This window comes from Heptranchias perlo, chromosome 5 (assembly GCF_035084215.1).
Source record: "Heptranchias perlo isolate sHepPer1 chromosome 5, sHepPer1.hap1, whole genome shotgun sequence".
NCBI lineage: Eukaryota > Metazoa > Chordata > Chondrichthyes > Hexanchiformes > Hexanchidae > Heptranchias > Heptranchias perlo.
Genome location: NC_090329.1, coordinates 120,603,612 through 120,619,401, shown reverse-complemented (window position 1 = coordinate 120,619,401; position 15,790 = coordinate 120,603,612). Strand labels below are relative to the sequence as shown.

At 43.4% G+C, this 15,790-nt stretch overlaps 1 protein-coding gene across 2 annotated transcripts in view; it reads left to right on the top strand.

Moving 5' to 3' along the window:
- babam2 (BRISC and BRCA1 A complex member 2) overlaps window positions 1-15,348 on the top strand; it is a 204,712-nt gene extending 189,364 nt beyond the window's left edge. For both annotated transcript variants that reach the window (XM_067985138.1, XM_067985139.1), the window contains 2 exons: window positions 11,022-11,175; window positions 14,301-15,348. In XM_067985138.1, the coding sequence (XP_067841239.1) occupies window positions 11,022-11,175; window positions 14,301-14,364 (218 nt within the window). In that variant the 3' untranslated portion in view covers window positions 14,365-15,348. The remainder of the gene's footprint in view (window positions 1-11,021; window positions 11,176-14,300) is intronic.
- The last annotated feature ends 442 nt before the right edge of the window (window positions 15,349-15,790 follow it).

Here is a 15,790-nt window from a genome sequence, read left to right as displayed (position 1 = left end):
GCTCGTCCGCGCAGACGACTGAGAGACATCGGCGGTGTAGCCGGCTGCACCCTGGAAGGATGCGGAGGAGAAGGTGTGGAGGGCAGTGGTGACTTTGACAGCGACAGGTAAGCAGTTGGTGCTGGGGCCAGCCAGGAGCAGCTCGGCATGAAAGAGGCTGCAGATCTCCACGACTACATGTCAAGCGAATCTGCGCCTCCCTGTGCACTGCTGCTCGGAGAGGTCCGGGGAGCTGCGCCTCGGTCTGTGGACCCTGTGGCGAGGGTAGTGCCCTCTGCGATGCGTCTCTCTCTGCGGTAGCCCTCCCTCCTGCTGTGCAGGTGGGCGTGCAACAACACCGTGTTGGGGGGATCCACGTCTCTGCGGCGGACGGCGTGGACTGCGAGGCTGCTGGGGCTGGTCATGCTCTTCGTCCTCCGAGGGTGTCCACACACCACCCATCTGGCAGGTGTTGGTCTGAGGGGTTGTGCAGGGTAGGTGGGTGGTTCCTCGGACTGGGGCTGCGGTTTCGTGTCGGTCTGTCCTCTGGCTTGGCGGGGGGTGGTGGAGGGCAGGGGTTGCCCTATGTGACGCGGTGGCCTCCTGCGTGGGTGAGGGCTCTCCCCCGTGGAGCGCACCTTGGCACCTGCCACAGGCTGCTGGCTGCAACACGCCTGGTTGAGGAGGGACTGTTTCCCCCAGTGTGGGAAACTCACTGCCTTGAACCAAAAATCCCACACTTCCTCTTTTGACAGCTGCTTCAGCTCATTAACTGACCACAACGAGCAAGGTAAGTACTCTCAAGTGGAACCCCGCTGGCTTTAATTGCCTGCGGGATTCCCACCAGCGGGGCTTGCGCGCGCAGCCCCGCACGTCAGCGCGGTACCCGGAAGTGGCCGGGATTTCGGCGCGATCCGGTCACGTGACCGGATATCGGGATTTTCGGGGCCACCCCGCTGGGAACCCGCCGGAAACACGATCCCAAAATCGAGCCCATGATATCAGACTGCATACTATTGAAAGTACAAAAAGTTCTGTGCATTTTTTTTTAATCTCTTGCTAGAGTATAGAATAACCATTAACACAGAGGAGGTTCTTCTATTGACCCTAGTAAAAAAAAATTACAAAATCTAATTTTTTTTTAAAAGTCCTCTTGTACTATTTCCCTATGTATTGTAGCCAGCAGTAGCAGAGTGTTACATGAGTGGATGACAATAGGCTGCTAACAATCTCTCCTACAAATAGACATTCAGTAAATAAAAATTATTCACTTGGCAGTTTGTTTTTATTTTGTAGTGATGCGATAAAAATACATTTGGAACAGATGTTGGGGGAACATTGTGTGTTTACCTACATGATACTTCATCAGTTCAAGTATTATTATTATTTATTTATGTTGTTTTGAGCCCAGAGTTTCCCTTTAAACTCTCCTATAGTTTAATCTGAATGAAACGTTGTCAGGGCATCTTGTGCTACACTACTTGAAGGGGCATTTACTGTCGAAATGTTTCTGCCAATTCCCGCACAATGTTTCCTGTAGATTTCACAGTACTCAGAAGTAGCGCTTTTTGTTTAAGAAAACAAAACTGCTTTGCAGTATTATCAGATTTTTCAATGTCTTCACTAGGAATCAAGTTCCCTTTTATGTAACCAAACCTTCTAGCAATTAGGTAAAAGAAAATTCTATTGTAGTGAAAACAGTGCTGCTCACTGTATGCTTAAAACTGTGAAGAAGTATTTACAAAAATGAGCAGAAATTACATGTCCCTTTGAGGTACTGTAATTCGCAATTATTTTACATTCTCCCATCCATGTTGCAAGTTATTACATTTATTCCACCTAACTTGAGAAGGAGGGCTTGATCAGTTTGTGGCTTCCACTTTTTCAGTTAGTTGATCCACCACTAATCATGGTGTAGAATTAGACTTCAAAAATAAATTACATTAAAGCTGATGCATGGAACCAGAGATGTCGAGGGCTGTCATAGGAAGACATGTCATTGATGCAAGTTTCATTCTGCTCTTCGCTTTTTTTCATAGCAATAAGTAGATTAAAGTAGCAGACCCTTTGATGCCTGTGCAAGCCAAAACAGTCTAACAGTGCCTCAAGCCCTTTACTGGCCCAGTTTATTTATGTGGAAGCTGTCAGGGTGATGCTAAGTTCTGTTGTTTCGTTTGTCTATTTTGCTCCCTATTATACTGCACTAAGTTTTCTGTGGATTTACTTTTGGTGTCAGTAATTCAAAGAATACAGGTCACATAATCAAGTCTGCACTTCTGCTTTTTTGCACCATCATGCTGTCTGCCTTCAGCTGGGCAATTAGGATAATCTGGGGTGCAGACTTTTCTACAGTTGTATTCCACGATGCTCCTGATCAAGTGGTGTGTACTTTTAGAGAGAGATCCATCTGTCTGATACTGACTCTTCTCCCATTCACCCAATTAAACAAGTCTGGCACTGTCTTTAACTGTAAATATATGTGCTGCTACACAGGCAGCTACAGCAGAAATGTAATGAACAAACACGACTCCCAGAAAGGGGCAAATTGATGATGGACCATTTTTGATAGATCTGAGAATGTCCACATAGTATTCTGCAAATAAAATGCACAAAGCTTTCCAATAAAGAAGCTTGGTCCTCTTCTTTCAAAAGAAAATGTGTGCAGACCAAACAAAAGAACATGACATTTTTTTAGCATGAGGAAAGGTCTACTAGGCCCAACAAGCACCTCTTTTTAATCTCAACCTCACCAATCTGCCTTCTTACAGTTTCCTTCAATCCTTCCTTTCTCCAGAAATGCAACCAGTGTGTCACTTCCTTAGCCTTTTCCAAGAATCTTATTCCACAAAACGGTTACTATTTGGATGAAAAGTTTTGCTCAAGTTCCCTTCTTACTTCTTAAATTTTAACTTGTGTCTGCTGGGATTTAAACCTTGTTCCCCTGTATATGAATTTCAGAACCTTGCCTTGAACTTTAAATTTTATTGCCAAACTGATGTTGCACCATTGGTCCCTTCTGTAAACTGTGAGTTATGGTCACATTAATGTGTTGTAAACAACATTGGCAGACATTGATAACACTGAGAACAAATGATTGGGAGAAACAGTAATATGCTAGACAGGTTAATTACAGCAAAGAATTACCCTCCAGCACTTCAACTGTAGCTGGCTCCTTCACCTGGTTTAAAAGTTGTCTTCCAATGAACTTTGCTGTTGTTATTGATGCAGTGTCGCCCCATATCAGTGCCTTTGTGATTGGGAGTTGTCTTCTGTTAGATAAAACTCCTTGGCATGTCTGCAGATCTTCAATTGGCGAGAAATGATCATCAGGGAAACTTTGAGATGGGATTAAATATGAAATATTTTGCTAATTTATGATAAATTAAATCCATTTGCTGGGGGGAAGAAAACACTTAACTATTGCTTTGAGTATCCTGTGTGACCTAAACTTTCTTTGTATAAGTGATGTGGTTTATTTTCAACACCAAAAGTCTTTAACGGTGTATTGCTTCATGAGTCTGTCTAGAGTCTACTTGAGTATTAACCCTTTTGACGATTATAGCACTTATTTAAGCTTGAGAACCAGGCAGACTTCAGTTATGTTTTTTAAAAGTGATTGTTGAAAATGTACTGCTAGGAAGTAGGAATTAGCAGATTAGTAGGAAAGCTATAGAGATCTAGAACTTGTTTTCAGTGATTTGCACAAGCTTTATGAACAGGCAACGGCAAGCATCTATAACACGTGCTATTATTGATGGGGAAACCAGCACGCTCTTCGCTGTATAAAATTTTTAATAAGGTGACAACAGAGAATACATTTGAATTGCGTTGTTACTGCTTAGAGAAAAGCGTTTCTTACAGAAAAATAGATATTTATTTGGGAAGTAAGGGTATTAAAGGATATGGAGAAAGGGTGAGGAATTGTGATTTTAAAAAATGGAGCTACCATGGCAAATAAAATAGCAGAACAGACTCAATGGGCCAAATAGCAGTTCCTGCTAGTATGTTGCTAGATTTCAAGGGACTTTAACCCTCTTTTAGTGTTTATTTCATCCTGTTGCATGGTACAAAAATTGTGTGTAGGTCTAACTATACCAACCAAAGGGTAGGCAAGACTACTGTCTCCCCAAAGCACAGGAGCGAATGTACACATGTCTATCTTGGCACATGCATGCTTGTCTTTGTTTTGATCAGAAAAAATTGTATTGATAGAAATTTCAAATACACACAAAGGCAAAAATAATGAAACAAAATATATTTTCATATGGCTGATGGATGCCCATCTTAATTTACAGAAGAGTCAACAAAAGTGAAAATTCTGATTTTATATCACGCCGTTTGCAAATTATACTGATGAGGGTAATGTTTGGAAATGATCTGCAGTCCTTAAATGTGAATAAAATTACACGTGAGCGGAGCTGCTGTTTCTAGATTCACATTGCTGTTTAGCAATTTTTAAAAATCGTCTTTGTTTCTTTTGCTGTTTCTTTTAATCAGTAGATTAGAAATCCTTTGTGTCTAGATAACAGATGTTGACCCCCATGTGCATAAGCGCGACTATATGACACTTGGATTTTGGACATTAGAATAAAGGTCAATTGAAACTACTAGTTTATCTTAAACTATGGTTTCAAACAAAGCAAACATAATTCTTGTGTAGAAGATTGGCCAGACACAACTGGCCATGAGAAACTAATTGGGATTTTGTAAAGATAAGTAACATTTGAGTAGAACTAACCAAGTTTCAGTTCAAATATGCATTTGGTTTGGACAGACGAAATATGGGGCTAGTGCAGTGGCAGAGCCTATTGGAGCACCAGCATTCTGTGCTACAGAGGGCTGTAACATGGATTCAAGCCCCAAACTCTGCAAACAATTCCCAGTCTTAACATTGTTGTCATGGTGAATGCCAAATGGAGGACAGGATTTATCTCACAGGGAGAGATCAAAAGTTGGAGGGACAGTCTTCCTATACATCTACAGAGCAGCATTAATCAGAGCTGGGAGAAGGTTGCTCACCCTTTTAGTGGAGGATAATGCATACCTTGGATAGAGCAAAAAAAGGAAAACTTTTTTTTAAATTGCACTTTTTGGTTTCGTATCTTGTGCTCATCAGTGTAAGGGATGTCACCTTTGGAGAAGGGAAAATATTTGCAAGTTTGTGTCTCAATGTCAGCATCAAATATCAAAAGTTTAACATGTTGAATATGGCATAGGACTTCCTGTACCCTGCCCCAATATTGCACCTGAACCCAAGCATCAGAAGAGCACCCACTGTTGCATCAGTATAATCTCGATATTTCTCATCAGTCATTCTTGAGAGAGACAGACAGCTTAGTGGCAATTTGTGCAAGCTTATAGATAGTTTTGTACCATGGACTCCAGTTTACTGATAACTGTTATAACAGCCCAAATTTATTTTTTATTGCCAATTTTCTCCATCATATGTTCTTCCATCTCCTCTCCTGAAGGCATTGACTCCTCACTTGGGTACAGGTTTTGGCACCTTGCACAAGTGGCCTTTCTTCACATGTGAGCCCCGACAGTAAGTGCCACCGGGCCTTATTGCAACCGAGCCTGATCTATCCTCACCTGACATTCACACATGCACCCTTCCAGCAAGGGTCACTGGATAGTGGTTAAGAGCAGAACCCGTGGCCAGTCTTCCTTGCTCTACTCTAGGAATGGAGTGCCCAATTGTAGCACCTCTACCACTGCTCCAGCTGAGATCACCTAAACCAACAGAGACCAAGGGGTCAATTTTCAGATGGCCGAGCGGGTGCGTACGTGGTTGGTGGGCTCCTAAAATTTGGGATTCCCGGAGTGGATCCGGAGCCTGGCTCCAACCCGCCCACTTCCAGGTTCCCCGATGATGTGAATCAGTGCGCACGCAGCCCCCGCATGCGGGACTCCCACCGGCAATCAAAGCCAGCGGGATCCCACTTAAGATCATTATCTGGGTACTTGAGTTCGTTTACAGACCTCATTAGTTGGAGATTTTAGGAGGATTCGTATTTTGGACTACCCACAGCGTGTTTCCCATGCTGGGGGAAACACTCCCTGTTTAAACAGATGTGTTGCAGCCAGCAGCCAGTGGCAGCTGCAGAGGTCCATTTAATAGGTGTGGGGTAAACCCTCATTCATTGTAGCAGGGCACTCTGTCACCTCTGACAAAGTTTTGCCTGCCACACAGTTGTCTCCACACTCCAAATGATTAAATCATACCCTAAACTTGGCTGTCCAAACACATTTACCTACTTTGCGGACCCCCTCACACTCACACCGTCAGGATGTGGGGGGTGGGTTCCATTGCTGCATTCATCACTCCATTGGAGGACGACCAACATCACCAGCCTCACCAGGCATGCCGTCCACCTCCGCCACGTGGAGCTACACAACACAGTGTTGCGCAACAGGCACCTGCACAAAGTAGTGCAACTACACATACACCCACTGTAGGGTGACCCAGTGGGTGGCGTCAAGGGTCTTCATGGAGAACCTCATGAAAGGGCATTATTGCACAAGCCAGTCAAGAATGGCCAAGACGTGGTAGTAATGGTGTACAATATAATATGTAATGTGAGTTGATCAGAAATCAAATATAAGTAAAAACGATGACAAACCCTCAAACACCCTTGTGCATCCCTTTCATGTGGCTGCAGCACAGGTAGTGGCAGGTTGGGTGAGGATGACCGTGAAAGAGATACATCAGAGGGTGAGTATGAGATAGAGCCATGAGATTGTTTGAGGATTGGGTTGAGTGGTAGTGGTGGGATGAGTACTCGCGAGGTAAGTAAGTGCAGGTAAGATGAAGATGAGCTTTGAGTGGGTGTGAGGAGTGATGTGATAGAGTAGTGTTGGCAGTGCAGAAGAAGATGTGGGGTGGGGGCGGTGATGTGGCAGACGGAGTGTAGGGGAATGAGTAGGTGTAATCACTTCGACTGACCTACCTAGGTCATTGAAGCGCCTCCTGCACTGTATGCAGGTGCGTGATATGTTGGTGGTGCTGGTGACCTCCTCTGCCACCTCGAACCAGACCGGACATAGCTGCTAGACTGGGCCTGCGGCAGATGGTGAGCGAACCAACACGAGGGAAAAACTTACTTGACCTCGTCCTCGCCAATCTGTCGCAGATGCATCTGTCCATGACAGTATTGGTAGGAGTGACCACCGCACAGTCCTCGTGGAGACGAAGTCCCGTCTTCACACTGAGGACATCATCCAACATCATGTGTGGCACTACCACCGTGCTAAATGGGATAGATTCAGAACAGATCTAGCAGCTCAAAATTGGGCATCCATGAGGCGCTGTGGGCCATCAGCAGCAGTAGAATTGTATTCCAGCACAATCTGTAACCTCCTGGCCCGGCATATTCCTCACTCTACCATTATCAAGAAGCCAGGGGATCAACCCTGGTTCAATGAGGAGTGTAGAAGAGCATGCCAGGAGCAGCACCAGGCGTACATGAAAATGAGGTGCCAACATGGTGAAGCTACAATTCAGGACTACATGCATGCTAAACAGCGGAAGCAACATGCTATAGACAGAGCTAAGCAATTCCACAACCAACGGATCAGATCAAAGCTCTGCAGTCCTGCCACATCCAGTCGTGAATGGTGGTGGACAATTAAACAACTAACGGGAGGAGGAGACTCTGTAAACACCCCCATCCTCAACGATGGCGGAGTCCAGCACGTGAGTGCAAAAGACAAGGCTGAAGCATTTGCAACCATCTTCAGCCAGAAGTGCCGAGTGGATGATCCATCTTGGCCGCCTCCCGATATCCCCACCATCACAGAAGCCAGTCTTCAGCCAATTCGATTCACTCCACATGATATCAAGAAACGGCTGAGTGCACTGGATACAGCAAAGGCTATGGGCCCCGACAACATCCCAGCTGTAGTGCTGAAGACTTGTGCTCCAGAACTAGCTGCGCCTCTAGCCAAGCTGTTCCAGTACAGCTACAACACTGGCATCTATCCGACAATGTGGAAAATTGGCCAGGTATGTCCTGTCCACAAAAAGCAGGACAAATCCAATCTAGCCAATTACCGTCCCATCAGTCCACTCTCCATCATCAGCAAAGTGATGGAAGGTGTCGTCGACAGCGCTATCAAGCAGCACTTACTCATCAATAACCTGCTCACTGACACTCAGTTTGGGTTCCGCCAGGACCACTCGGCTCCAGACCTCATTACAGCCTTGGTCCAAACATGGACAAAAGAGCTGAATTCCAGAGGTGAGGTGAAAGTGACTGCCCTTGACATCAAGGCAGCATTTGACCGAGTGTGGCACCAAGGAGCCCTAGTAAAATTGAAATCATTGGGAATCGGGGAAAACTCTCCAGTGGCTGGGGTCATACCTAGCACAAAGGAAGATGGTAGTGGTTGTTGGAGGCCAATCATCTCAGCTCCAGGACATTGCTGCAGGAGTTCCTCAGGGCAGTGTCCTAGGCCCAACCATCTTCAGCTGCTTCATCAATGACCTTCCCTCCATCATAAGGTCAGAAATGGGGATGTTCACTGATGATTGCACAGTGTTCAGTTCCATTTGCAACCCCTCAGATAACGAAGCAGTCCGAGCCCGCATGCAGCAAGACCTGGACAACGTCCAAGCTTGGGCTCATAAGTGGCAAGTAATATTCGCGCCAGACAAATGCCAGGCAATGACCATCTCCAACAAGAGAGAGTCTAACCACCTCCCCTTGACATTCAACGGCATTACCGTCGCTGAATCCCCCACCATCAACATCCTGGGGGTCACCATTGACCAGAAACTTAACTGGACCAGCCATATAAATACTGTGGCTACAAGAGCAGGTCAGAGGCTGGGTATTCTGCGGTGATTGACTCACCTCCTGACTCCCCAAAGCCTTTCCACCATCTACAAGGCACATGTCAGGAGTGTGATGGAATACTCTCCACTTGCCTGGATGAGTGCAGCTCCAACAACACTCAAGAAGCTCAACACCATCCAGGACAAAGCAGCCCACTTGATTGGCACCCCATCAACCACCCTAAACATTCACTCCCTTCACCACCGGCGCACAGTGGCTGAAGTGTGTACCATCCACAGGATGCACTGCAGCAACTCGCCAAGGCTTCTTCGACAGCACCTCCCAAACCCGCGACCTCTACCACCTAGAAGGACAAGAGTAGCAGGTACATGGGAACAACACCACCTGCACGTTCCCCTCCAAGTCACACACCATCCCAACTTGGAAATATATCGCCGTTCCTTCATCGTCGCTGGGTCAAAATCCTGGAACTCCCTTCCTAACAGCACTGCGGGAGAACCTTCACCACACGGACTGCAGCGGTTCAAGAAGGTGGCTCACCACCACCTTCTCGAGGGCAATTAGGGATGGGCAATAAATGCCGGCCTCGCCAGCGACACCCACATCCCATGTACGAATAAAAAAAAAGGCAGGCCACTTCCTCCCGTCCGCCGGGGAGAAGATCTCTGTCCTCCCCCTCCTCCTCACCCCATCCAGGAGGACCTGGAGTTGAGGCATCATTAAACCTGTGAGCAGCCTTCCCCCTGGGCTGCTCCATGCTGTAATTTTGGTTCCTTTTTGCAGCATCAGTTAGTGGAGGACTGCCCCTTTAAATAGGGCTCCTCCAGCTGACAGCCAGTGATGCGGGTGCGCAGTCCGCCGCTGCGCAGCTTTCCAGCACGAAACCCGGAAGTCAAGGTAAGTGGCTTCAATTTACTTACGATCGCGTGGGGAACCCACCGATTTTACTAGGTGGGTACCCACGCATCCAATCGACCCCCCGCTGGCAACCCGCCTCCCTCCTAATAGCAGGCCCCAAGAATCCAATGTAGGTCCTTCCTGGTTTCAGAGAATAATCTCGCCAATGTATTTCATTTAAATCCTCACAGACATCAAAGGGAAGAAAGTTTCATGCTATCAATCACAATTCAAACCAAAGCCCAAGAGGTGAAAAATGCAGTCTTGTAAACTGCAGTGCCAGGTGTAGTTTTTACTGTAGTTGAGTTACCCACTCACTGAAGGTAGACATTTCACTGCACTGAAAAGTGCTCATGCTGTTAGCTGAGCATAATATTGTTGATGATGGCCCTTTCCATACTGCCCTCCCAGCTAATGGAAACCTGCTTCTGAGCAAGAACATAAGAAATAGGAGCAGGAGTAGGCCATACGGCCCCTCGAGCCTGCTGTGCCATTCAATCAGATCATGGCTGATCTTCGACCTCAACTCCGCTTGCCCGCCCGAATAAGAACATAAAAGGAGGGGTATCAACAGCAAAAAATTAAATAACAGTACAATGTAGATTTGATTTTAAAGAGTTAATGCAGACTGTATGTAAGGAAATGCTTGACGTTTATGTTTTCAACAAGACTGTTTGTGACAGGCTCTCCTCTTGATGTGCAAAGATATTGCTGGTTCACTATCCTGGAATTTGCAATCCAACGCCATTGTAGGAGCACCATCACCACAAGGACTGCAGTGGTTCAAAAAGAAGGCCCACCACCACCTTCTCAGAGCAATTATGGATGGGCAATAAATTCTGCCTTGCCACCTCCCAAGAACAATTTTTTTTTAAAGTAGCCATTTATAAATTGTAGAGCTTTTTTCTTTGATGCACAAATAGATAGAAACACAGAACAAAGGAAGGAAATCTCGGTATCACTGAACATGTATCTTGTAAAACAGTGTGGTGTTAGAGTAGGACTATGTATTCATTTTCTCTTCAGTATGTTCAATACCAGACAGGACGGCATATCCAGATATGTATTAAGTATTTTTACATTTTAATTCACATTGCATTAAGTATTGAGAGAGAACTCAGTGGACCTGACACAAGCTAGCTACCTAGCAAAGAAAGATTAAGCACAGATTACTCTCCTTCCTTGGCTTGAAGACATGACTCATCCACCATTGTTTGACACATCTGCAGCAGGAATGACGCAACCCTTATTTCTATCTGCCTGTTTCGGTATGAGTAACGGCTGCTTTTTATCCTCTTCCCTTATTTCCAAACCTTCCTCTCAATTTTTTTCCCCTTTCACTTGCAGTCGATTTGCCCCTATATTTTCCACGGGATCAACCCACCTTGACGTTTCAGTCAGTGTACCATTTTACCAACAGTGGACAGCTCTATCAACAGATACAGAAATCCTACCCATACAGTCCACGCTGGGATGGCAATGAAATGGCTAAGAGAGCAAAGTAAGTGTCTTTAAAGATTAACGGAGCTTAGATTTATTTTTTTGCCATAGGAATCACTCTTGCTACTAGTTGCAGCTAACGTAACTAATTTTTTTGTTTTGAACATCAATTATTGTTACAATACTTAAGTCATTTTCCCCTCAAACAATGTAAGAACATTAGCTCAACTACTCTCCACAAAGAGAAACCGTTGGGAGAAAGCAAGCAGGTGGGCAAGTTCATAATGTGCACTCAGCTGCAATGCAATATCCTCAGTGTGTGTTTGTGAAAGTTAAGTGGTTTTCATCTACATTCAGGAAGCAGATGGAGTTCCAGGATACTGAGAGATGGGTTTGGAAACCTCACTACCAGACCTTTCTCAATAGCTCAAAGGCTGGCTAGCAAAAGTAGAACATCTACAGGCACTGTGTTAGAGAACTGTTCCGTTTAACCCAAGAGATGCTTTTAATCTTGTATTATATTCCTGTTATTACCTCTTTGAGGACATTTCTGCAACAAAATCAAAAATGTAAGAAGAGTGCAGCTTTTTAACACTTTTATTCTAGGTATACCTTGAATTTAGTCACTTTTGTTGTGTAATTCCTGTGTATTTCTCTTACAATGCTGCCCTCAATATATTCTGTAAATTTCTGTTTCTGCATCTTATAAGAGAAATGAAATCCATATTAAAAAGATATTTTGTTTGCTTGGCGTTAGTTGCTCTCAGACAGTACAGTATTTTTCATTGTAATCACAAGCTAATTTGTCTTAAATGTGAAAGTAAACACTGAGAAACAGTACTGTCAATGTAAAACACACCCATATTTAATAAATTAATCAAAAATCAATGGAAACAAGCCTCTTGTCTTATAGCAGAGATTTAATTTTCCCAGATCCACAAGGACTTATCCTTTTGGCTCTCCAAACTAGCCACAGGTCAGTGAGTGGCTCCAGACGGTGATTAACATTCTTTGCAGTATTGAGTTCTGGTTCAGACGAGTATAATCAGATATTTGAGGACGAGCTTAGCATTGTTGTGGACTCAGTTTGGTGACTCTGTGACAAGGAAGGAGACCCAAAATGGCAGCCGTTTATTAAATTCAGTAAATTACATTAAATTCCCATTTTTTCTATAAAAAGGCTAAGGTGCTGCATTACGTTAGAATGTTGTCCTTTGACCTCCAAGGTTCAAACTGAAGTAATGAAAGTCTGCTGGTTCTAAGGGAAATAAATTTGGGTGATCTCAACACAGTTTTTTGTGGGTACACTGCACAAAACTGGTGGCCAATTGGCATTAAATTGTCACTCATAGGGGCCATAAACTGTGGAAAACAGAAAAATTCACATTGGTACAGTTGGTTCTTTTCTGAGGTTCAGGTTAAAAATGATGGGGCACAGTTTTACTTTGCATCTTGCCATGCTTACCTTGTCCTCGGAATGCTTGAGGTTGGCGCTGAATATCAACAATTGATGTCGCTTTCACTTTGGGCATAAAGCTTCACCAAAAAAAAGTTAATTAAATGGAGGGAATAGTTTATGTTGAAAGTAGCACACACACCACACACATGGCTCCTTTAAGTTTTAGACTACTGCAGTAGTATTATTAATTTTTACAGTGAATTAGTAAAACATCCTGTGGTTTAGTGCATTTCTGAAATTCTGCTTTGTGATATATGGCATCCACAATTCTGAGACAGAAAAGTGAAACCTGCAAAACAAACTGTACTCAAGAGTTAAAGTCCTCTATTCTGATAACTCTCAGTAGCCCCAGTGCATTTAGTAGGAATCTCACTAACTGGATCTGTTTCAATCAATTTTGATGCTTAACTCTAATTTTACAATCTGACCATTTTTGGTGCTATTTTCTGGTGGTACATCAATAACAGAATGTCACTCCATTTCATTGCTTCATTTGTTCCCTGTTTTGGTTTCTGATGCAGTTTTTTTTTGACCGATGAGGTTGTGACTTTTTTTTAAAAACGAATAACACATTTTATAGTTTGGTAGAAGGCAGACGTTAAATATGATTCTACATAAAAAGTATGATCAATTAATGTTATAAAAATTTCTCCTGTGGCGAAGTACAGAGTTTAAAATGCCTGCTGGACATGATTGATACATGGGCTCAGAACATCAAATCAAGGCAGTTTTACTTTGACAAAGATTTAATCTGGGAGTGGGGAGGAACAGAACTATTTCCATTGAAATCATCCTTGGCTGAACAACTAAGAGCTGTGCTTCAACAAGATGGGAGGAAGCAAGACTCTCAATAACATTTGTGCTTTGTATTCATTTCCATCTGTTTTTCTGTATTTGAAATCTGGAAGGGAGGGGTTAATTAATTTTGTATTATCCCTTTTTTGTTTTCCACGTCTCCCTGTACTGTTGCCTGACTACGGTGACCTTTTGCAAGGCTTGTGCCAGAATCATTCTTGAGTTGGATGTTATAAGATGTGCAAGAGAGACCCAGGACATCTTTCCCCTACTCTGCACACACTCCACAATATGATGGCTGTGATCAGAACCTTACCACATAGGGCATCATAGGTGCAGCTTTATAGCTGAAGATCCTCCTATCGATAATTTTAGCAAAAAATTCAGTGTCAGTACGTGGATATTTTTGGTAAAATTATTTACAGGAAGAATTTCTTCCCCCCCCCCCCCCCACTCTATCGTATTAAATTTATTGGACATAAATCTTTTGTACTTGAGCAATGACACAGTCCATTTATGCACCAATGCACTATACCATGGAGTGTCTGGATGGGCGTTTGTGCCTGTGATTTAATTGTAGAAGGAGTTCAATTTTTGCTGGGCCATCGGTGGGCAGACACTATGTGCCTTCCGACAGGAGGAGAGAAAAATTGCATATCTGCTCCTGTATGCCTCTAGCAGTTGGTTACAGAACCTCAATGGCAGAGGCCTGGACTTGCTCTCTTAAAGGAGAAATAGTGTTCTGTATAGAGGGAGAACCTAAAAAAGGAGAAAATGTTAATCTTCAATTTTACAAAACGTTTGTGAGGTTTTTTTAAATATATTTTGTGAACTGCAGAGACTGTTCAGTCATCAAAGAGTTAATGGTCCTTCCTATGTCCTTGTGCTCTTCATTTTTTAACCACTGCTCCCTCTTGTTTTTTATTCATTAGGGCTTACTTCAAAACCTACGTTCCTCAGTTCCAGGAGGCAGCTTTCGCTAATGGGAAGTTATAGTTGACACCAGGTTCCAGAAGGAAGCCAATCAGACAGATGCATTTGTTTATTTTAGGAAGTCTTTTGCATTTTTTCATTCTTCCTCATATGTGCTGAAGTCTAACTGTAAGGACATTGATTTCCACTTGGCTGCAATTCATTGAAGTGTGCCTATGCTATCCTATACAAATGAAGGTGTTTTCTTATAGTTGTCCAGTGAATGTAAGCCAGTTCAAGTCTATATTGCAAATAACATGAAATGTTTTGAATGGATGAGAAAAATGTTCCAAGTTACAATAAACACTCCCATTGCAAAGTCTGAATGGCCTTATGATGCTGTTAAAATGACAGTGTAGAATATGTAATTACCTTCCTCTCCTTTCCCTCCCCCTGCCCCCACCATCACTTTGGAATTCATTTCTTTTTTTAAAAAGTACTATTTGAATTCTTTTATTATAGTGAGAGATATTGATGCTGAGAAATTGACATTAAGCAATCCCAGGTTAGATATAACATGAATTAATGAATTAGATGCAGAGTAAGGTTCCCTGTATTATGCCTTTACATTGTGCTTTAACCTTACCCTGAAGAGCAAGCCTTAAATTTTCCCATTCCCTATACCAAGGACATTTATGGCTTTGCTGAATAACACTGACAGTTTGGTATCAATTTATGCCAAATTATGTTTTGTAATGGGATTTGCATCCTTTAACCACTGATTTTAAGAGTGCCCAAATTTGCTCCTCATGGGTCCTTTGCAGCTAGCGGGGCAGAAGGTTTTCATCTTTGCATAACGGCCTAGATTTAGATCCAGATTTCAGAGGTGCCATCTAGTCCCATTGGAAATAAAAGAGCATGTAACACTGTGTGTGTGCATGCGCGCGTGTGTGTGTGTTTTAAAACATCTCTTGACCTGGGAAGAGGGCAGTTTTAGTCAGGTGGCCTCTTTTTCTCCTGCTGTACTTTAGCAATGAATAAAACAAATCTGCGTTTTCATCTTTTTAAGAGAGAGTAGTGGGTGATTGTTTCTTCTGGGTTCTTCAAACCTGAAGTTTGTGCAATTTATATACAGAAAAGTATTAAAAATTCAGGTTTTTAAAATATTTACTGAATTTATTATAGTGACTATTATAGAATGCTTTCCATACTAATGAGGATGCTAAGCACTCCTAAGATAAGAGAGGGCTTGTGGGACATTGCTCTTGTCCTAACAGAAGAGTACCTCCTGCTTGTACCTATGGTACAATTCCACCCTTTTAAGTTCTAATTTCAAGCCTGCTACCTTGAGCAACCATTTTTGGGTGATATTATGCTTTTGGTTTATACCTTTTACGTAGAATTATATAGAATTTACAGCACAGAAACAGTCTATTTAGCCATACTGGTTCATGCCAGACTTTATGCTCCACGCGAGCCTCCTACCACCTTACTTCATCTAACCCAATGG